The sequence below is a fragment of the Haematobia irritans genome, chromosome 2 (genome assembly GCF_050003625.1).
Source record: "Haematobia irritans isolate KBUSLIRL chromosome 2, ASM5000362v1, whole genome shotgun sequence".
Lineage (NCBI taxonomy): Eukaryota > Metazoa > Arthropoda > Insecta > Diptera > Muscidae > Haematobia > Haematobia irritans.
In genome coordinates this window covers 106749617-106774318 of record NC_134398.1, presented here as the reverse complement: position 1 = coordinate 106774318, position 24702 = coordinate 106749617, and the positions used below count along the sequence as shown (strand labels likewise).

The 24702-nt window shown below is 34.8% G+C and overlaps 1 protein-coding gene across 2 annotated transcripts in view; it reads right to left on the bottom strand.

Annotated features, from left to right (window-relative positions):
* Positions 1–458: 458 nt before the first annotated feature.
* Samuel (SAM-motif ubiquitously expressed punctatedly localized protein) overlaps positions 459–24702 on the bottom strand; it is a 532479-nt gene continuing 508235 nt past the window's right edge. The window contains exon 6 of one of the 2 annotated variants that reach the window (XM_075295802.1): positions 459–2185. In XM_075295802.1, the coding sequence (XP_075151917.1) occupies positions 1589–2185 (597 nt within the window). In that variant the 3' untranslated portion in view covers positions 459–1588. Of the gene's footprint in view, positions 2186–21178; positions 24005–24702 lie in introns of those variants that run through there. The other variant, XM_075295803.1, reaches the window with a different exon arrangement.

Sequence of the window (24702 nt, the reverse complement as noted above, 5' to 3'; positions counted from 1 at the left end):
TGAACCAACCAGATTGTTCTATCCAGAACTCACATTAGTACAAATCGCGTCGGTGTGGTCAGATTGCATTTTGATGTATCCACGACTCACTCATAAGTGGGTATTAAGTTCTAGTTTAGCCGATCAAGTTATAATAAAATGTGCATCAAAGAGGTAGAATTTCATGCATTTTTACTTATTTGTTTTTGATTTTAGCGACTAAACTCGAACTTAATGCTCACCTAGAGCCGTAAATATTTGTTGCCATGTGAACACTTCAGACATTAAAAATGTAAGATTTCATTTGTGTCTAAACTTACGAGTATAGATTTACATCCTGTATATCAAATATTGTTTTATTACGTCTGAGTAATAAAAGATACAATGATTTACTAGTTATAAGTCCACTGTATATTATTGTGATTTGTTCATCTATGATTAAAATATTTCATGTAAAGTCAATGAAATAAAATAGACCCTTACATCCAAATACATTTGAATTCAAAATCTTAACATTTTTATTTCACTACCTCTTGTACATGATATCTTTCCGAGAGATATTATGTTTGACTCAGTGCATCAATCTGAATTTTTCTTTTGTCAATGAAGCCACCTTTCGTCTGTGAAGTTTATCCAAGGGACCTGCTCCGAACATACAGTCCACTTGCTTTGCCCGACTCCCACTCTTACATATCGTAACAACATGTAAATGAGTACTCTGAATTCCTTTAATCCGTCGCGGCTTAGGTATCCAGTACTAAAAGAAAAAAGGCCTCGTATTGAAAAACTTTGAAAATGAAAATTCTCAATAGTGATTGATTGGCATAAAGAAGGACCAGAGTATGCTACTTTTAGATAAATTTTAACTTATATTAAGTAGACTTTAAATTAGTTCAAAATAATAATTATCATATTTTTTCAATAACTTCTGGGGAATTAAAATAATTTCTTATAAATAGTTAATCATACAATCGTTTTATTTTAGTGCTTTAGTTATTTAATCAGCAGTTGCTATTAATATTTTATTGCAGACACATCAGAATTGTTATTGTTTTATATTAAATTCCCATGTAATATGAACTAATGTTTACATATTTTATCCTTGAAAATATTGCGAAGATGACCGAGGATATCCGTATAGTTTTGGGAAGTTCGATGAATACAGATGTTGGTAACAGTACCTTTTATGGTTATATGATATTTTGTATATTTTATATAAAACAAATAATTACCGTGAAAATCCACTTATAAATCTCTCATTGACTATGAATGACCTGGTGATGGTTTGTATGTTAATTCATTATTGCCTGCTTCTAGAATTTTGATTTTCATGGGATATTGATATTTTTATGTAACTATGTACTTAATTTTGACAATGCTGCTTCTACCATAAATGTATTAGTTATATGAACATGGGTATACTTAATTGAAATGAATTTGAAAGGATCTGAATCTGAAATGAATCTGAAAGGAAAGGAACCAGCTCCTTTTAAAATTGGTCTTCACAAAGTTTTACTTAAGAATCGATCCAAAGCAATAAATGACTTATATATATAACAAATAATCTATGCTCATAGAGCACAATGTTGGACAATTTATGAGTGTAGTACTAACTGGTACAGGAGGATGAACCTCCATTGTCGTCACGATTGTTGAAAGCAATTTTGCTACTGTCGCCGCTTGTGGCATTGTTGCAATTGTTGGCTGGTGGTGGGAAATTTGCAACATTACATTCACTATTACTTGAAGACTTTGAGATGCCGCCTCTGTTTGAGATGCCGCCACTATTATTATTTGAATTAGGCCTACTTGTTGTCATCGGTGCAGTTGTTGATGCTGTGCTAAATTCAATATTACATATTGAAGGCTCCGAGTTTGATGTCTTGGGAATACACAGCAAAGAGTTTGACTTTGAATGAGTTTTAATAGCATCACCAGCATTTTTCTCTGTGGGAATTGTTAATGTGTTGACATAAGGAGTCATGGATCCGGTGGAGGGAGTTAGAGCACTTGCGCCGGTTTGAATTGCCAATAAATGTTGGGCTTGAGCAACACATGCGACACATGGACAGGGTCCCCCTAATTTTTTCGCCAGCATCGAACGCAACTTGAGTGCAGGCCCAAGCTTCATCCCTAGTGAATTGACAAGGTGGTCTTCTGTTAAAAGAGGAAGTCCTGATCCATCAATGCATTGATCACGAAAATTCTGTAATGAACCATAAAAAACACTACAGGTTAGTATGACCTTTAACCAAAATTGAAAAAACAATGACATGATAGTGAATTATCCTGCATATGCCGATATTCGGAATAGCAAATCGCAAGAATTTATTTTTTTTATAATGAAAAAATCGAGATCGAAATCCTGGACTTCAATCCATTTTCAATTGAACTTCTCACTAAAGATAGCTGTATTGTCAAAATTTAAGTTTATATGTTTTAGGGTTAAGAAAATACCTCCAAACGAAAATCCCGCGATTTGCGATTCCGAATATCGGAAAGTGGGGGTTATATAGGTTTTTATATAAGTTATATTTTGTAATCTATGCTGCACTTAAAATCTAGGTCTTATGAAATAGCATGTATGAAACCTTCATCTCGCAAATTAACTAAACAGTACTTTTGTGTCCATTAACAGTAAAATTTTAGTCGAAATTATACAGAATTCTTCAGATTCCGATTTGACTATCTTCGTGTAATCCATTCTCTATATTATGAGATAGAGCTTGAGGGATTGTAATGTGAATCAAAAAGTCCACTTCTCGACTTTTGAAAAGTAAACTTTTTCGATTATTTCAAAATTTGAAAAAGTTGACTTGCGGCTAATCGAATTTTTGCAAAAGTCGATTTTTCAACATTCAAGCTTTCCTTAAACTCGACATTTACAGTTATTGAGAAATCGACTTCGGACGTTGCAATTTTCGACTTTGTGGTAGATTGACATGTCCGCCTTATATACAAAGGATTGTGGGACCGAACACCAAAACGTTTTTCAGTGGTTGATTATCCCCTCTCAGTACGCTGGTGACATTTTGCGTGTTGCAAAGCTTCTCTTAGTGGTTTCACTGCAATGTGAAGCGCCGTTCAGACTCGCCTATAAAATGGAGGTCCCTTGTCGTTGGGCTAAACATGGAATCGGGCAACAGATTAAAGGGCAGCAGAGGTGCAATGATTACCATGCCTGCCTTGCATACAAAAGTTCATCGGTTCAATCCTAGATTCGAACGACGGTGGATTATCCCCTCTCAGTTTCAAAGCTTCTCTTAGTTTTGTCTAAGCTAAGGAGTATGGACTTATAAGCCGTACGAATTTAAATGTTATTTTCGTATGAATTAGAAGACGAATTTGAAGGAATATATGAACATGTTAGGAATATATTACAATGCAGAGTAATTTAAATTGTGATCTCCATATGAAAAACGAAAATTGCGCCAGCCGTTGGCGTACTATATAACCATAGATACAAATTGAACACAGATTCAAAATTGATGATATATCAAGCTCTGATATATCAGCCACCGCTTTTAACTCCGGCGGAGTTAAAAGCGGTGGCTGACAGAATTATTCCCTTGTTGTCGGCGATATATATTGGATGTATCAACTTAGCATATATTCCACGAAAGTGGAGAGAATCAAAAGTCGTTTTCATACCTAAAGCGGGAAAAGCCTCTCACTCGAATGCGAAGGATTTCCGACCAATCAGCTTATCATCATTCCTACTAAAGACTCTGGAGAGGATGATAGATATTTATCTTAGAACTAGCGTCGATTCAAGTTTGCTCTCGAAAGGACAACATGCATACTCGAAAGGCAGGTCTACTGAGACCGCATTACATGAACTAGTCAGCTTTATTGAAAGCTCACTATCTGTCAAAGAATACACAATCGTGGCATTTCTAGACATCGAAGGGGCGTTCAATAAAGTCCATCCGAGCTCGATATTAAATGGACTGACAACTCTGAATGTTAATCCAGGTATACTTAGGCTGTTAGACGAACTTCTAAGGAAGAGACGCATTTCAGCCACACTAGGACAAGCAAACATACAAAGGTATGTGAACAGAGGCACTCCTCAAGGAGGAGTTCTATCACCTCTTCTTTGGAATGTTGCTATAAACGACCTTCTGGTTTCCCTAGAAAAAGAAAGGATACAAGTGGTGGCATACGCAGATGATGTGGCGCTAGCAGTCAGGGGAAAATTCCCATCAACAGTTAGAGATATTATACAGAGAGCCCTCCGGATGACTGAGAAATGGGCGAAAGATAATGGTCTTGGGGTAAATCCTGCAAAGACAGAACTTGTCATGTACTGAAAAGATCGCAAAACTCCCACGGTTAGGCCCATTTCCTTAGGGGGTATTGAAATTCCCTTTAGGGAGTGTGCAAAATACCTTGGCGTTATTTTGGACAGGAAGCTGAACTTTAAGCTTAATATTGAAGAAAGGGCGAGGAAAGCAACGGTAGCTTTATACTCGTGCAAAAAGGCAATAGGGAAAAAGTGGGGACTAAAACCAAAAATTGTACATTGGCTATACACGGCAGTGGTTAGACCTATAATGCTATATGGTGTTGTAGTCTGGTGGCCGGCACTTCACAAGTCGACAAGTTTAGACAAAGTTCAGCGTATGGCGTGCTTGTGTATCTCAGGTGCATTCAGCAAGACAGGAACAAACTCCCTTAATGTCATACTGCATCTATTGCCTTTAGACATTTTGGCCAAACAGTCAGCTGCAACAACGGCTGTGCGGTTGCGCGAGCTATCGCTGTGGTCGGAAAAAGTTACGGTCACAGTTCGGTCCTCAAAATAATGCCAGATGTGCCTAACGTAGTGGATTACACTTTGGCGAGTCCACTTTTCGACAAAAAGTTTCAGACTCTAATTCCCAACAGTGATTGGTGTACACGGACCCCGGGGAATAAAAGATATATAGATTTCTACACTGATGGTTCCAAATTGGATGGCCAAGTGGGTTTCGGAGTATATTCTAAAGATCTGGAACTTCGAATAGCGATAAGATTACCTGATCACTGTAGTGTTTTTCAGACTGAAATATTAGCAATAAGAGAAGTGGTGAATTGGCTGAGAAGTAATGCTCCAAGCAATATTGGCATTAATATATACTCAGACAGTCAACCTGCAATAAAATCCTTGGACTCTGTGTTCCTCAACTAGAAAACGGCCATCGACTGCCGCAAATCTCTCAATGAGATGGCTGAGCAGCACAATATTCACCTAATATGGGTGCCTGGCCACAGGAACATACCGGGGAACTGCGAAGCAGGTGAGCTAGCAAGGCTAGGAACTACCTTACATATTCCAGGGGAACTAGAATCTGTTGGTGTGCCTCTGGCTACCTGCAAGCTCTTACTGCGTGAGAAGGCTGTCATGATGGCAAATGTTCGATGGGAGAATTGTAAGGGTTGTAACGACACCAAGCAAATATGGCCCCATTTAAACTTAAACCGCACACTAGATATGCTAGTGTTCTCGAGACGCCAGATATCACTCCTGATATCTGCTATAACGGGTCGCTGCCTGATAGGCGATTTTGCAAAAACTATTGGGGCGAAGTATAATGACTATTGTATGAGCTGTCATGATGCGGAGGAAAAGGAATCAATAAAACACCTCTTGTGTGAGTGTCCTGCATTTTGTGTAAGGCGTAAGCAAATTTTAGGGGCATATAGCTTCAGATTACTGGCGGACCTGGAAAACGTTAACTTAAGCAGTCTGCTAATGTTTTTGGAACAATCTGGTTGGTTCAACAGAAGAAAATAATCGAGAAGGTTCAACGGTTAAAACTAGAAGTGCCCATATGTAATAGGTAGTTTTAGTTAATGTGGTATCACAATGGACTGAATAGTCTAAGTGAGCCTGAATCTTAATCGGGCTGCCACTTTAACCTAACCTAACCTAAGCTCTGATACAATCTCTGAAAGTGGAAAAATGAGCTTTGTCGAGTCGGAGTTATAGTTGTTTGACCAGCGAAGAAAGAAAAAAATAATACTCTCTGTTGATGAATAGGAAAACAACAACAAATACAGCGGTCAAATGCAATGTCCAAAATATATATGTGTTCTTTTATTTATAAATATAGCTTATATAAGTTAATACGAAATATATTGTACGTAAACATAATTAATGCAGATGTTGCAAAACTAAATATTTCGTTTCTCACGTTGAATCTTTAAAATTCCGGAATATTGCAAACCATTGAGCAACTCCTCGTTGCACCTGCGATAGCGCCAACATCGCACTTTTAGCGAGCGAATCACAAGTAGAACAGACAAGGCATCCTTTATCAAACACTTCGTACTTCAATTTTTAATTAAATGTCACGACCACGGTGGCTCCCAGCAAAGCGTAAAAACGGATCCCGTAAAAATGTTAATGACGTGCGTAAATAATACCACACGACATTAAAAATCATGAATACCGAAATTAAGAAGGATAAAACATACAAAATTATATTGAAAATAAAAAGTTATTAAAATAAGTTTTTTTTTTTAATTAAGAAAATGATTAAAGAATATTGACAAAACAGAAAAAAAATTAACATAACAGTTAGAATTATTGATGAAAAGTGGAAAGAAAAATATATGTATATGAATATATAAAAAAATGAATGTATAAAAAAAAATGAAAAATGATTTAAATATGAAAAGATTGGAAAATTAAATAAATAAAAAAAAATTGGAAAATAGAGGAAAAATTAGGATAACACTGTGAACTGAAAGTGAAAAGAGAATGTTATAAAAATAAAAAGTGAACAAAGTCTTTAAGATAAAATTGTTAAAAAAATAAAAATATTCTAAGAAACCTAAAGAAACAATAAAAACAATCAAAGTGACTCGTTTAAATGTAAAGAAAAATAATATTAAAGAGAAAGAATATTACCCAAAATTTATTGAAATAAAAAAATACAGTATTCTTACTCCCAAATATTTAAATTCAAAGGAAAATTTGTAAAATATAATATAATTTAAGAAAATTTGGAACTCGTTTTGTTTTGTTAATCTTTAATCATTGTTGTTGTTTTTTTGAGTTCAGCTTAAAACCATGCATTCATTGACTAAACTACAAGTGTAGCTTAACCAACAAAAGATTACTTTTTATCACGATAACGATATGTACTGCTGAAATTCAGATAATGGAGTATTCAAACAGTAAACTTATAACTATAGACGATGGGGAAGCATATATAGAGGACGGAATATTTCGACTAATCCATGTAATAGATATCGACAAATACGAGACATTGATCGAATGACTGAAAGAGACATAAAAGACAGGATCTATCCAAACAACATGCTCTTGCCAATAGTTCAACACGAACTAGCACAATCATTAAAGTCAGTAGAAAGATTAAGGACGACACATAAATCCAAAAGATCAATTGATTTATTAGGAACGGCATTGAAATGGATCGCCGGTTCCCCTGACCATAATGAAATGGATCGCCGACCAATCAGCTTATCCTCATTCCTACTTAAGGCTCTGGAGAGGATGATAGATATTTATCTTAGAACTAGCATCGATTCAAGTTTGTTCTCGAAATGACAGCATGCATACTCGAAGGGCAGGTCTACTGAGACCGCACTACATGAACTAGTCAGCTTTATTGAAAGCTCACTATCTGTCAAAGAATACACAATCGTGGCGTTTCTAGACATCGAAGGGGCGTTCAATAATGTCCATCCGAGCTCGATATTAAATGGACTGACAACTCTGAATGTTGATCCATGTATACTCAGGCTGTTAGACGAACTGCTAATGAAGAGACGTATTTCAGCCACACTAGGACAAACAAACATACAAAGGTATGTCAACAGAGGCACTCCCCAACAGAGGCACTCCCCAAGGAGTTCTATCACCTCTTCTTTGGAATGTTGCTATAAATAACCTTCCGGTTACTCTAGAAAAAGAAAGGATAAAAGTGGTGGCATACGCAGATGATGTGGCTCTGGCAGTCAGGGGAAAATTCCCATCCACAATCAGAGATATTATTCAGAGGGCCTTCCAGATGACTGAGAAATGGGCGAAAGACAATGGTCTTGGGGTAAATCCTGCAAAGACAGAATTAGTCATGTACTGCAAAGATCGCCTATTTCCTTAGGGGGTATTGAAATTCCCTTTGGTGAGTGTGCAAAATACCTTGGCGTTATTTTGGACAGGAAGCTGAACTTTAAGCTTAATATTAAAGAAAGGGCGAGAAAAGCAACTGTAGCTTTGTAATCGTGCAAAAAGGCAATTCGAAAAAAGTGGGGACTAAAACCAAAAATTGTGCATTGGCTATACACGGCAGTGGTTAGACCTATAATGCTATATGGTGTTGTAGTCTGGTGGCCGGCACTTCAGAAACCGACTTGTTTAAAGTTCAGCGTATGGCGTGTTTGTGTATTTCAGGCGCATTCCCTTAATGTCATGATGCATCTATTGCCTTTAGACATTTTGACCAAACAGTCAGCTGCAACAACGGCTGTTCGGTTGCGCGAGCTGTCGCTGTGGTCGGAAAAAAGTTACGGTCACAGTTCGGTCCTCAAAATATTGCCAGATGTGCCTAACGTAGTGGACTGCACTTTGGCGAGTCCACTTTTCGACAAAAAGTTTGAGACTCTAATCCCCAACAGTGAGGCGTGGTGCACACAGACCCCGGGATATCGATTTCTACACTGATGGCTCCAAATTGGATGGACAAGTGGGGTTCGGAGTATATTCTAATGATCTGGAACTTCGAATAGCGAAAAGATTACCTAATCACAGTAGTGTTTTCAGGCTGAAATATTAGCAATAGGAGAGGTGGCGAATTGGCTGAGAAGTAATGTTCCAAAAAATGTGGGCATTAATATATACTCAGACAGTCAACCTGCTATAAAATCATTGGAATCTGTGTTCCTCAACTCGAAAACGCCATCGACTGCCGCAAATCTCTCAATGAGATGGCTGAGCAGTACAATATTCACCTAATATGGGTGCTTGGCCATAGGAACATACCGGGGAACTGCGAAGCGGATGAGTTGGCAAGGCTAGGGACTACCTTACATATTCCAGGGGAACTAGAATTTGTTGGTATGCCCCTAGCTACCTGCAAGCTCATACTGCGTGAGAAGGCTGTTATGATGGCAAATGTTCGATGGGAGAATTGCAAGGGTTGTAACGACACCAAGCAAATTTGGGCCCATTTCAACTTAAACCGCACATTAGATATGCTAATGTTCTCGAGACGTCAGATATCACTCCTGATATTTGCTATAACGGGTCGCTGCCTGATAGCCGATTTTGCAAAAACTATTGCCGCGAAGTATAATGACTATTGTATGAGCTGTCATGATGCGGAGGAAAAAGAATCAATTAAACACCTCTTGTGTGAGTGTCCTGCATTTTGTGTAAAGCGCAAGCAACTTCTAGGAGCATATACCTTCAGATTACTGGCGGATCTGGAAAACGCTAACTTAAGCAGTCTGCTAATGTTTTTGGAACAATCTGGTTGGTTCAGCGAAAAAAAATAATTGAGAAGGTTCAACGGTTAAAACTAGAAGTGCCCATATGTAATAGGTACTTTTAGTTAATGTAGTATCACAATGGACTGAATAGTCTAAGTGAGCCTGAATCTTAAGCGGGCTGCCACTTTAACCTAACCTAACCTATATGCCCTTATTGTATATAACTATGTTTTGAATGACTGGCTGTCTGAGATGCAAAAAGAAAAGTTAAAAAAAGTAAGGAAAGTCTAAAGTCGGGCGGGGCCGACTATATTATACCCTGCGCCACTTTGTAGATCTAAATTTTCGATACAATATCACATCCGTCAAATGTGTTGGGTGCTATATAAAAGGTTTGTCCCAAACAGAATTTGATATACTTTTACAAAATCTATAGACTCAAAATTTAAGTTGACTAATGCACTAGGGTGGAACACAATTTTAGTAATATGGGAAACATTTAAATCTGAAGCAATTTTAAAGAAACTTCGCAAAAGTTTATTCATGATTTATCGCTCGATATATATGTATTAGAAGTTTAGGAAAATTAGAGTCATTTTTACAACTTTTCGACTAAGCAGTGGCGATTTAACAAGGAAAATGTTGGTATTTTGACCATTTTTGTCGAAATCAGAAAAACATATATATGGGAGCTATATCTAAATCTGAACCGATGTCAACCAAATTTGGCACGCATACCTACAATGCTAATTCTACTCCCTGTGCAAAATCGGAGCAAAAAATTGGCCTCTGTGGGCAAATGAGTGTAAATCGGACGAAAGCTATAGATGGGAGCTATATCTAAATCTGAACCGATTTGGCTGATATTTTGCAAGTTTTTCGAGACTCATAAAATATTCGGATGTACGGAATTTGAGGAAGATCGGTTGATATACACGCCAATTATGACCAGAACGATGAAAAATATATATAGCAGCTATATCTAAATCTGAACCGATTTTTTCAATAGGGATCGTCTTTGAGCCGAAACAGGACCCTATACCAAATTTTAGGACAATCGGACTAAAACTGCGAGCTGTACTTTGCACATAAAAATACACCAACAGACAGACAGATGAACATCGCTAAATCGACTCAGAATTTAATTCTAAGACGATCGATATACTGAACGATGGGTCTCAGACTTTTCCTTCTTGGCGTTACATACAAATGCACAAACTTATTATACCCTGTACCACAGTAGTGGTGAAGGGTATAAATATTAAATATATAGACAGAGTACACAGAAAAAGTGTCTTGTAAATTTAAAGACCATTTTAACTTTCACATAGTTCAACAAATTTACTGTAATATAGTTGATTTTTCGTAACCACGACGAAAATTAGCTTAGCTAAAGGAAAACTTATAAAAATATAAACATTTTTGTAGTAAAAATTAAGTTAACGACATTACCGATTCGTATGATGGCTACCTACAGATTATTTCAATTTTTATTATAAGTTGGAGAGTTTTTCCTAACATTAAACATTTTAGATAAAGTAGAATAAAAAGTAGTTAATATAATCCTTGCCGGGTGTATATCATTTTTTATAGATTCCACATAAATTTGGTATATATGTTATCTTAACTTATAGATTGAATTCCAACTAATCAATAAACGTGCTACTGGAAAATGAAGTGAGAAGAGAGTAATGAAATCATTGCATCATGTGAGGGAGTTTTTAGAGACATTTTGTGTATATCTCGTATGATTGTTTGTGTTTGTTATTGCGTCATTTATGCTGTTGTTGGTTGTTTTGATTCTAGAAACAATGGAATGTTACTTGTGTGTTGTTGGTATCTTTTGTGGTGAGAGTTGTTTTCTTGCAATAGCGAGATCAGAAATGGATCATGTGTGTGTGGAGTTGTTTTTCTTTACGGTATCCTTTATGACTATTTGTGTCTTTGAGTTTTATTGCTGCATTCAGTTTGTTGATGCATTATGAAGTGCACTCGTTGTTTTAGTTTTTGCAAAATTGTACGTGCTGTATAGGTGTTTATTAATGAAAATACATTTATTTCGAAACATTTTAGAAACTGAGAAGTGAATGATGTGATGTTAGAGAAATCAAAAACACTTTTTATTGATAAAAAACAAATAAATCAAAAACAAATAACATATTAAGGAACTGTATATTTCTGTTAATAGTTCAAATTAGTGCAAATTTTTTAATGATTTACATAAAAAATATACAACATGAGTGGTAATACACGCACAGAAAAAACATGTTTGGACATGGTTGCCGCATCCATTTAATGCTTATTTAGAGTATGTAATTGTCGCGAAAACCATGTATTTTGTCTTTGTAAAAATAATTTTCGAGCGGAGAAAAGTATATGTTGGCAATAAGCATTTAAATGGTTCTCAAATGCCGCAAACATGTTCTATTATTTAAATGATAAAATTTGAGACCATTATATGGTCAGGAAAATTATGTACCTGACCATTCAATTTTTTTTACTTTTTTGCAGAGAAAAAAGTATTTTCTCCATAAAGACCATGTACATTGTTTTCGTGACCATTTAATTTTTTTGCAGCGACAAGAATTTTATAAAAACATTGAGCAGGTACATTTTGCGCGTCAGTCGTGTGTTGATTGTTTCTTGGAATGGACGGAGAATACGGAATTATTGTGTTTTGTGTTAATTTATTTATTCAGAAATGGCACGTGGTTTTATGTGAATACAAAAAAAGGAAAGTGTAATTGAAACAAATGTACCTAGTTTTTGTTCTGCTTTTTGACATATGGCATAATTTATTTTTATTTGCAGTTATATGATGTCTGTGTTTGTACATATGATGGGCACGAAGTAAATATGGAATGATTACTTATTGTTGAAATTGAACCAAACTAGAGTGTGTAAAAATATGTGATGTTTGCTTGCACGACATTATAAATACAAATAAACAATGAATTAGTTTATAAATAAATATAAACAAATAAATAAAGTTGATTTTGTGTTTTCTTTTCTCAAGTGGCGTCCTTTTTTCGACGACGAAAAAAGGTTTTTCATAAAAATCAAAACATTTTAGGTTGTGACCATGTTCTTTTAACTAGAAGAAAAACATTTTTGACGAATAACATAACATTTTAGATCGTGACCATTGTCTTTTAATGGAAACAAAATTCTTTTTATCAATATAATAACATTTTAGATGAGGACAATTGTATTTTTCTTAGAACCATGTTCACTGAGCCAACATGGTTGCAAAATGTTACATGGTCGCCGCAAAAATTGCTGTTATCATATTATTTTACTCTTCGAATATGATTGTGACAATCATGTTTCTTCTCTGCGTGTAGGATGATCTATATTTATTATACATCTGGATCACAGGTTGGAGATGCAACCATTTTTTTTGAATCTATATTTTTTATTTTACAGCAATTCCCACAGGTTAGTACTAAGTTCGACTTTACGCTAAAATTAAAAATAAATCACTAAGAAAAGTATAAAATTATAGGTCTTCGATACAAACTTGATGGAGAATAGCCCAAACCAAGTTTTTATAAAGATTATTTTTTTATAATGGATTATTAAACAAAACTTATCATGAAAATTGCGATTTTAGCCTCTAAACTCGAACTTAATATCCACCTTAAATACTAAATGCTATACTGACAAATGGAAATTATGTATAATTTTAAATGATGTGATGTTAGAGAAATCAAAAACACTTTTTATTTATAAAAAAAATAAATAAATCAAAAACAAATAACACATTAAGGAACTGTATATTTCTGTTAATAGTTTCAAATTAGTGCGGATTTTTTATTGATTTACATAAAAAATATACAACATGGTAATAGGATGATCTATATTTATTATACATCTGGATCACAGGTTGGAGATGCAACCAGTTTTTTGAATCTATATTTTTTATTTTACAGCAATTCCTACAGGTTAGTACTAAGTTCGACTTTAGCCGCTAAAATTAAAAATAAATCACTAAGAAAAGTATAAAATTATACGTCTTCGATACAAATTTATATATAACTTGATGGAGAATTTCATATATATTTTGAGAATAATTTCAAAAACGTCCCATTGGTCCATGGATATGATTCCAATAATGTACCTACTGAATGGATTTTTCAATGTGGTAAGTTTTTCTATAAACGGTATTTTGTCCGAAAAAATTTCAATTTATTAAAAATAATTATTTTCAATTTCAGATAGAAAGGTCTTGCAATGGTATTTTTTTTTTTTTGAATATTCTTACTGTTTAATGCTAACTAAGCTGATATCCTTATTGGCTCTAGGAAATACTCTTGAAAACCGTAAGTTAAAAATCAATATGAACGATAGAATTTGATAATATTTTTCTTATATTTTGTATAACTTTGCAATTTCAGATGCTTATAAGACAAATCCGCCCAACAAAAGTTAGCCAAAATCGATGAAATTGGACAACAATTCAATGAATGTAGCAACTTGTGCCACATATATCTTTCATATGGAAGGAAATTTAAATTAATTAGTTTAGTCCTAATAACATAGAATATTACTCTTTTGAAGAAGCAATTACTAACCGACAAGTAACTGCATCCAACGTACGAATAAAAATATTTCCTTTATTGTAAAGGGTGATTTGTTAAGAGCTTGATAACTTTTTAAAAAAAAAAAACGCATAAAATTTGCAAAATCTCATCGGTTCTTTATTTGAAACGTTAGATTGGTCCATGACATTTACTTTTTGAAGATAATTTCATTTAAATGTTGACCGCGGCTGCGTCTTAGGTGGTCCATTCGGAAAGTCCAATTTTGGGCAACTTTTTCGAGCATTTCGGCCGGAATAGCCCGAATTTCTTCGGAAATGTTGTCTTCCAAAGCTGGAATAGTTGCTGGCTTATTTCTGTAGACTTTAGACTTGACGTAGCCCCACAAAAAATAGTCTAAAGGCGTCAAATCGCATGATCTTGGTGGCCAACTTACCGGTCCATTTCTTGAGATGAATTGTTCTCCGAAGTTTTCCCTCAAAATGGCCATAGAATCGCGAGCTGTGTGGCATGTAGCGCCATCTTGTTGAAACCACATGTCAACCAAGTTCAGTTCTTCCATTTTTGGCAACAAAAAGTTTGTTAGCATCGAACGATAGCGATCGCCATTCACCGTAACGTTGCGTCCAACCGCATCTTTGAAAAAATACGGTCCAATGATTCCACCAGCGTACAAACCACACCAAACAGTGCATTTTTCGGGATGCATGGGCAGTTCTTGAACGGCTTCTGGTTGCTCTTCACTCCAAATGCGGCAATTTTGCTTATTTACGTAGCCATTCAACCAGAAATGAGCCTCATCGCTGAACAAAATTTGTCGATAAAAAAGCGGATTTTCTGCCACTGATTTTGGTAATAAAATTCAATGATTTGCAAGCGTTGCTCGTTAGTAAGTCTATTCATGATGAAATGTCAAAGCATACTGAGCATCTTTCTCTTTGACACCATGTCTGAAATCCCACGTGATCTGTCAAATACTAATGCATGAAAATCCTAACCTCAAAAGAATCACCCTTTATTTCATAAGCCATAGTTTTGTGTAATATAATATTTTTTTGAAATAAAATACTGGTGGTTATAGAAAATTGACTTGTTTTGTACGAAAACTTTCTTAGTTGTATTCAGGCTTGTAATACCTTTGATTCCTCAATTTCTTTACTTTTTTGGAAATTATACTGACAAACAGTTTATTTCAAACCAATTTCTTAATACAGGTTTCCCAAAAATTGTTAATTTTTCCGGATAGCAGGAATATTTTGAATGATTATGTATATTCTTCCCACAGCATAGTAATAATGAACTCAAATACGATGCAATACATGAACTAATTTATAAGAAAACCATGAACTTATCTAGATGAAAAAAATCTTTGGCGCCAAATCATGGTCATTCTTACTATGGGTTAGTTCATTTTTCATAAAAAATAGTAAACTTTTTTTCGGTGTATGTATGTCCAATCCTTTTGCAGTGGCTGCGCTACTACTGCCACCTTAGTTTTCCCAGTTGTAATGTAAATATTAAAAATCAAAAAGCCTCCAGTTAGACGCCGGAGATACAATTTTAGATTACCTGTCAGATGGCTGGTATTGCACATGTGGACAACATCTAAAGTGTGCACCCATCAGCCTACATAACTCCTGGTATTGGTCATTCATTCTTCGAAGCGGCAGCAGCGCCATCACCAAATGCAATGGAATAACAATTGCAGCAACCGGTCACATTGGCGTATGCTGTTATTTCAGTTGCGATAGTATCTTGTACTGTGGGCGGCTATGTAACCACATAGTATCTATCCACTCTAGTCGACCGATTGGTCAGCCAGTAACACTGGTGCAGTTCAGAGAACTACGGCAAGGCTTTAGAGTCATTTCCTTCATTCACCGGAGGTTGTGCTAATGCTAATGGAGACTACCTTTGCTTCTGATCTTGAATCAAACTTTGGCGGTGGCGGCTGGATGCTGCCGTTGGTGTACCACTTAATAAGTAATATTGTTTTTCTTATTTCCAGCTACTGATACGTATGTTGACTTTTGCTGATCCATGCTGGTGGTGTATACACGCAAAAAAATTCTTTCCTCCCAAACGAAATTTTAGACAAACAAAAATCGTTTCCCATTTGCTTTTCGCTGTAAGGAAGTTTGCTTTGAAGAAAAGTATATACTTTTTGTCATAAACGTTGATTTTTTACGGAATGTAAAAACAATTTCGTAAAGACTAATTAAATAAATATTATCTAGCAATTGCATCTTCCGTCACATCTTTCCCACTCCCACGAGGTTTTTCAATTCTTAATACAAACAATGTAGAAGAAATTATTCGATTTTATAAATGTTTAAAATTTTACCTTTCGCCTGAACGTAGCTGTTATTGTCATCAACAGACAATATAATCAAAGACAATAAACTATAGGAAGATAGGAAATTGGCTTGCGTCATACTAAATGTTGCATTTACCATGTTAGTTCCATACATGTTTGTAATTTTTTATTTGTTTTTCGTTTTTATTTTTTAAATGAAAAACTTAATTTTCTTAAAGAAACAACATTAATGAACAATGTTAGGCAAAAAAAAAAATACATTTTCCTCTTTATGGAAATTTATTTCGTGCACTTAATTTCTTTTTATTAGCATTTTAATGCTAAACGAGAAGTATGAAACTAACACCGTAAATGGTTTGATCTCCTCAGTAGCCAATTTCCTATCTTCCTTTGTGTATTGTCTTTGGCTATAACCATCAACGCACAAGCAACGCAAACATTTATATTTATAGCATTTTAATGTCAAATGAAATCTTTTCCAAATAAAATGAATCCTAATTCAAATCAAATGAAAACTTCTTCAAATCAAATGAAACCTTTTACATTTCAAATGAAACCTTCTTCAATTCAAATGAAACGTTTTTCATTTTTAATGAAACTTTTTGCAAATCCAATCAATCTTTTGAAGTTTTAATGAAATTTTGACCCCGAGTTTTATTCGATTTCATATTTAGATCATTGATGGTTGGGGTATAATTACGGTGTACTTCCTTCATGTATTTGGCTAAAGAATTTATATGGCTAAAGAATTTATACTTTAAGACTGAAAAAAGAAGACCAGCGAATAAAAGAGCCAAAAACGCAATGATAATGATCTTTTTCGCTCAGAAGCAATGTATTTTACATGGGCTTGTCATATGGCGTAAGTCATCTTTATAAGCATCCGCAGCATTGTTTTCCGTATTTCAGATTTCATTTAAAAAATAAGGAAAATCATAAACAAATATTCACGTTTTTTAATTGTATCTTTACGTAAAGGAGTTTTAAATAACACTGGCAAATATTGATCGCGAATTCCACGTTTGCCGAGAAATGGATCACTACACTTTTTAAATATTTTTTTTTTTTGAAAATTTCCATTATTTTGTTTGTCCTTGCTGTGTTTTATATCCGTTAAAATTTAGAAAAATTAAATTTATTGCAAAAACATAGTAAAACAGATAATTTTTATGTATCGCCCCAAAAGAACTTGTGAAGGTCCATCTCTAGAAAAGCATTTTTGGATGTACATTACAGGTAATGGCGTAGGAAAAACTTCCAAATTTTTTGCTGGGATATAAAAATTTCCAAAAAAATCGGATTTGGATATAAGTTCCGGAAACAAAAAAATATTTTGACTTGCAATATCACCAAACCCTTAGTTTACAACTAACTTCAAAGAAATTTGTTTTATTTTTTAAATTTCGTATAAAAAAAATACAATAGTTACTAAAGGGTGATTTGTTAAGAGCTTGATAACTTTTTTAAAAAAAAAAAACGCATAAAATTTGCAAAATCTCATCGGTTCTTTATTTGAAACGTTAGATTGGACATTTACTTTTTGAAGATAATTTCATTTAAATGTTGACCGCGGCTGCGTCTTAGGTGGTCCATTCGGAAAGTCCAATTTTGGGCAACTTTTTCGAGCATTTCGGCCGGAATAGCCCGAATTTCTTCGGAAATGTTGTCTTCCAAAGCTGGAATAGTTGCTGGCTTATTTCTGTAGACTTTAGACTTGACGTAGCCCCACAAAAAATAGTCTAAAGGCGTCAAATCGCATGATCTTGGTGGCCAACTTACCGGTCCATTTCTTGAGATGAATTGTTCTCCGAAGTTTTCCCTCAAAATGGCCATAGAATCGCGAGCTGTGTGGCATGTAGCGCCATCTTGTTGAAACCACATGTCAACCAAGTTCAGTTCTTCCATTTTTGGCAACAAAAAGTTTGTTAGCATCGAACGATAGCGATCGCCATTCACCGTAACGTTGCGTCCAACAGCATCTTTGAAAAAATACGGTCCAATGATTCCACCAGCGTACAAACCACACCAAACAGTGCATTTTTCGGGATGCATGGGCAGTTCTTGAACGGCTTCTGGTTGCTCTTCACTCCAAATGCGGCAATTTTGCTTATTTACGTAGCCATTCAACCAGAAATGAGCCTCATCGCTGAACAAAATTTGTCGATAAAAAAGCGGATTTTCTGCCAACTTTTCTAGGGCCCATTCACTGAAAATTCGACGTTGTGGCTCGTTAGTAAGTCTATTCATGATGAAATGTCAAAGCATACTGAGCATCTTTCTCTTTGACACCATGTCTGAAATCCCACGTGATCTGTCAAATACTAATGCATGAAAATCCTAACCTCAAAAGAATCACCCTTTATAACTGATTGTGGATTTTCGATTTGATGAAAATTTATATGAGAATATTAGACAGCGATTAGTAAGCAATCCAAATGGTGTTTTCTTTTCTGAGTGGGTTGCCTTCATTTTGTACAGGATGCGCAGAAAAGAATTCAAAGAAGCATACAGGGTAATCGCATCACTCTCGTTTGTCGGCAGTGCTGAAAATGCCCGCAATTTGCCTCTAACATATGTGTGGCACTATTTTCACAAGCATTTCGCATTTTTGCCTGTTTTTTTAGTAAAGAACCTAAAAAGTGCATTTTCCGGGCAAAACGCAAAAAGGGCACATTTTTTACAAGAAAAGAAAACACCATAAGACTTGGGTAATCAATCATTTTAACAGTGGCTGAGTGTACGAATAAGAAAGTAACACATAATTCTTCATAAAAGTGTTTTTTTTCTTTTAGCGATATAGCAATTCCTTCGAGAATAATTTTGCGGGCTAATTATAAATGCATTCATTAAAAAGAATTCCTTTGATTTAGGAGATTCATTTGAAATGAAAAAGGTTTCATTTGATTTGAGAAAGGTTTCATTTCATTTAATCTAAAAAGGATTCATAGGATTTGAAAAAAGGTTTAATTTTAAGTGAAAATCCTATATATAGCATCATTTTCGGTGCCCATGAGCCGATGTAAAGATACTTTATTTGACAGAAAAATACATTTAGTTCGCCACCGTGGAGCAATGGTTAGCCGTATATTTTACGTATATTTTTATTTCGACATTACATACACACAAACATTTTTTCCTGATTCAATCACGAAATTAATTGATCCAATTAATTTTTTAATTGAAATGCCTTTAATCAATTAAAACATTAATTGATCCAATTAATAAAATAATTGATGCTTTAATTTTTGTGATTGATTTTTTTTTTCAATTAAAACATTTGTTGAATCAATTAAATTTTTAATTGGAAAAATTTTCGTGAAAATGTTTTCCGTGTACTATAATATTAAATTAAAATTGCAATAATATGTAACGTAATTGATTTGGACGAAAAACCAGCCTCCGTTGATATCAGGATAACATAAAATAGGAAGCTACGATGAGCCCGTCATAAAGGAAAACAAAAACACTGCTAATGTTGTCGTTAGAATTGTTGTTGTGTCCTTGAAAACAGTTATAAAATAGTTATAACAGTAGTTGTTGACTAAGAAACAAAACTTTGTGTGATCGTTCACCAATCAGGTGAATTCAGCAATGTCTCTACAAATAGATTTCGATTTGTTGTTGCAAAAATTTTGTAACAATTTTTTTTTTGGTGATAAAGGTTTGAAATTCTCGAAGAAATTCAAAAAACTCTAACAAAATTCAAAAAACTCTAAAAAACGTTTTCGGTACACGTTTTCCAAACGGTGTTTTTTTGCGTGTAGCCTGCGTAAAAATGATGATGACCATCATCATACTGGGTTCTGTATATGGATCGTAGTGATTTTGTTGGTTATAATATTCAATGGTTTCAGAAGCTGGTGGCGAACTTTTAGAGTTTACTTGAGATTGTGCCCACCACCATTACCGACAAGTCGACGAAACAACTATGGCAACAAAGAATGCCGGGCATGTAGTTCTCCATAACCAGAATCACATATAAAGGAGACGGATCATCTACGACCGACGACGGCCGCATAATAAGCGACCCAAACGATCAACCGGTCCTGTATCTCGCAACACCACAAATACCAGCTCTAGTTTGCTCCAACGACCTGACAACATAGTCATCCCATACCTTCAATGTAAAGTTCAGTTTGGCATTTGACTTTCAGTTGACTTTTATCTCTAAGGCAAAAAGAATTTTCCTCTGCACGTTGTGCATGATGTTCCAACGAAGGTTGGCCGGCAGACTACTGCCGGTTTTCCTGCTTAGGTCGTCAGTAGTTTGGTGTGGTTGTGTCGTTGCCTTCCGTCTTTGCTTTTCCGTTGAAGTTTATTAACATGATTGCCCTGTTGGGGTTCGGTGGCAGTATTATTTGTTGCTTTTGCGATTTTAATCCATAAATGAGCTTCGTGCCCTTCTTCCTTCTTTTATTCTTCCATTGCTAAACTTCAAGACTTAATTTCACCAAAATCTGCCACAACAACAGCAGCAGCAGATCCAGGTAAATTTTAATATGCTATGCCGCCATGACCTTTAGCAAACTACTCCCCATAAATATATGGTGTACTACGCATTGACCGGTTTTAAATTAAAGGAATTTTTTAATATCATTCATGTGTGTAAATGCGAACATGTATCTAATTTTGGTTTGAGAAAAGCTGTCTCAAAAGATCGAATTAGGATAGCTATACGAGGCTATTAAAAATTTAATTTAAAAATTTGATATTAGTTTTTAAAGAAAATTCTCATATCTATGCCAAAATTAAACTGTACACTAAAAAAACTGTATGTTTTCTCCGAAACGCCAAGGGCACAACGACAACTAACACTTACTAAAGACAAACGAAGCTTATTTTGGTTGTAAAAACTTTTCATTGAAAGTGAACAAAAAAATTATAGACAATCGTTGCATTGCTTGTCATAAAGTGGGCTTTATTAAAGAAAAATATTACTCAAAAGTACACATAGAATTTTTAGCATAAGTTAAAGCGTGCTTCTAGTGAGTATGCTTTGTCAGGGTTTGAACTATTACATGACAATATACTTATAGTAAATCAATTGCCGACGACAATATAATAAATAAGGAATTATATCATTACCCGTACAATGGACTGAATAATCTAATTGCCACTGTACCTAACCTAACCACTTAAATGTACTTCGTACAACGCGCATTATAGACGATAAATGGATAAAACAAACTCAAATCTGGGTGTTGGTTAAAATAAGAAACATAATTGTGGACAAATGCATGCATGGCTGCTAAACTTTGAATTAGAGGTGTGCGCGTGACACGAAATTGTCGTGACACGCGTGAATCACGTGAGTCGTGAATAAAATCAGAAGCAACTCTCGTGAATGTGCGTGAATGGGAATAAAATAAATAGGTCCTGCGTGAGCGTGCGTGAGTAATAAAGTCGGTTCGTGAATGTGCGTGAATACAATTTCTGCAAAATCACTCTCACGATAAAAATCAAGATTTAATTCTTAAAAATAAAGACTTAATTCTTACTTATGTTAAATGAAATTGATTTAGATGTCAAACTATATTTTATTTATAAATTTTGTTAACTTTGCTCATTCCCGGTTGGCAAATGTCGTGAGTCTCGTGAATTTGTCGTGAGTCACGTGAATTGTCGTGAATCGTACGTGAGCGTGAGTCTGTGAAAGTAGTTCTTGCGTGAGCGTGCGTGAGTACTGCTTTTCATCTCGTGAATGTGCGTGAGTGGCTACGACACTTATCGTGCGTGAGCGTGCGTGAATAAATATTTGACTTCGTGAATGTGCGTGAGTGTGAGTGAAATTTCACTCACGCGCACACCTCTACTTTGAATACTACGTCAGCTGATATGGGCTCTAGTATATTTATGATATGATATAGATCGATTTAAAGCAAATAGGCATTTAAGACATTGTGCCAATCAAGTGTTGTGCGTCTTAGCTTGACCATTTCATCACACCCTTCTCTTACTCTGTATCTCTAACTCTGTATCCTTAAACAATTCACCCTTATGTATGTCTCCAGTCGCTGTTTCTTTTTTATTCTATTTGACAGGAAGCGCGTATAATTTTACACTGAAAAAACAGTGAACCCACCAGGAAGAAAACTTTCGGTTAATTTTAGAAAATTTTGAATATTTGTAGAAAATTTTAACTAAACAGTATTCCAAACGTTGCAAAATTTTGATACGCTGCTCTTCTTGCTTGGACGGTATTTTGACAACTGAAGAGTGAATTCCAAAATCAAAATAGGAGCAACATTCTACACACACACACCTTCAAAATGAGGGGTGTTCAGGTTTTTTAAATGCAAAATTGAAAGAAATACGTCATGTTTATATTGGCCAAATTTTGACCGTATCACCCTTTAACAACATTGGTTAATTAGGAAATTTGTTGAATTTACTGAATAATCCACCCAACCAACTTTTAACGATCGGAACCAATAAAAAGGTTTGTTAGACTTTTAAATTGTTTTAAACAAAAATATCTAACAAATTATCGCTTTATAAGTTGATTTTGATTTCGAATACGGCGTTAATTAAATATTTAGTTATTTTATGAATGGCGACTAAAACTTATTTACAATACTCGTTGGTTAAATATTTTATTAAATACTTAGGGTCTATTTCAACAAAATACCCAATTAAAGATATTATTGGAAAATTTGTTTTAAATATTTGAAGAAAATTATAATATGAAATGAGAGGGGCTTTGATTACGCAATTAAATTTTGTTACGTCAAACCTTTTAGTTAATTTAGTTGTGTGTTCTGCTGAGGAAGTTAGCCTGGATTTTCCCTGAAAAAAGTACGCAAAACTTAAATTATTTCTTAAATGTATCCTTACTTCAATTCTGCGCTTCTTTGGAGAATCTAACAAATCTAACAATTCATTAAAATCGTTACATTTGGTTATCTTCCTTTATAATTTGAATAAACCAAAGTGAAGAAACACATGAACATGGACAATGACAACGTCTATAGCAATTCAGCGATATTTTCAAAACTCGAAATAGAAAGAGTGGGAATCATTTAATCACACAAATTGTTTGGTTCCATCAATGGCAGCAGAATATGCAAGGTGAGACATCCATCATCAAACTATCGTTTGTCCTACCCACATGATTTGAGTTGTCATAAACAGAACAGAGAATCGTTTGTGTCTTAAATTTTTGTTTCAAAATATCTACAAACGAGTATCGAGAAATAAACTTGATCAGATTTCACATTTCTCGCCACGCGGACGCACTAGAGTAAACAGGTTCCATGCATTTGGCTTCCAACTTCTGTTACCGATTGCAAATAGAACGACCAAACTAATTCCCAATGCACACTAAAGCTGGAGAGTTTATGAGCCCATTAACGTCTTAATTTGCATTCAATAGATATGGGACACTGACGCCAATAAAATGTCAACGTCACTGGAATGTCTTAATTAGAAGGTAAAGATTATAGCCGGTGGACGAAACTTTAATGTGTAATCACTTGATCAAATATATTCTTGGTCAGATTTAAGTCTCCCACTTGTGCACATGAATAATTTCTTAATGGGTAAAAGAAGTTAATTTTAAAGCATAAAATTATTTTCGCCGATCTTTTGCGCTGGAGGATCTTTTAAGATGCCAAGTACATCCCGAGGTGTCGGATTGGTCGAAAGGATAGACTGCACGTTTTAGAGCGAGGTACAGTTACTTCTAGGTAGCCAAAGGATTTCCATTTTCCAAATAATCCCGTAACTGAAAAACACAGAAATTAAAGTTAAATTTCTGTTTAAAATAATAAACTTGTTCAAATAAGAAAGAAATTAGATATACACGCAGAGAAGAAACATGATTGTCACAATCATATTCGAAGAGCAAAATAATATGATAGCAGCTATTTTTGCGGCGACCATGTAACATTTTAGCCTGCAACCATGTTGGCGCAATGAACATGGTTCTAAGAAAAATACAATTGTATCCATCTAAAATGTTATTATATTGATAAAAAGAATTTTGTTTCCATTAAAAGACAATGGTCACTATCGAAAATGTTATGTTATTCGTCAAAAATGTTTTTCTTTTAGTTAAAAGAACATGGTCACAACCTAAAATGTTTTGATTTTTATGAAAAAACTTTTTTCGTCGTCGAAAAAAGGACGCCACTCGCGAAAAGAAAACACAAAATCAACTTTATTTATTTGTTTTTATTTATTTATAAACTAATTCATTGTTTATTTGTATTTATAATGTCGTGCAAGCAAACATCACATATTTTTACACACTCTAGTTTGGTTCAATTTCAACAATAAGTAATCATTCCATATTTACTTCGTGCCCACCAAATGTACAAACGCAGACATCATGTAACTGCAAATAAAAATAAATGATACCATATAGCAAAATGCAGAACAAAAAACAGGTACATTTTTTCAATTACACTTTCCTTTTTTGTG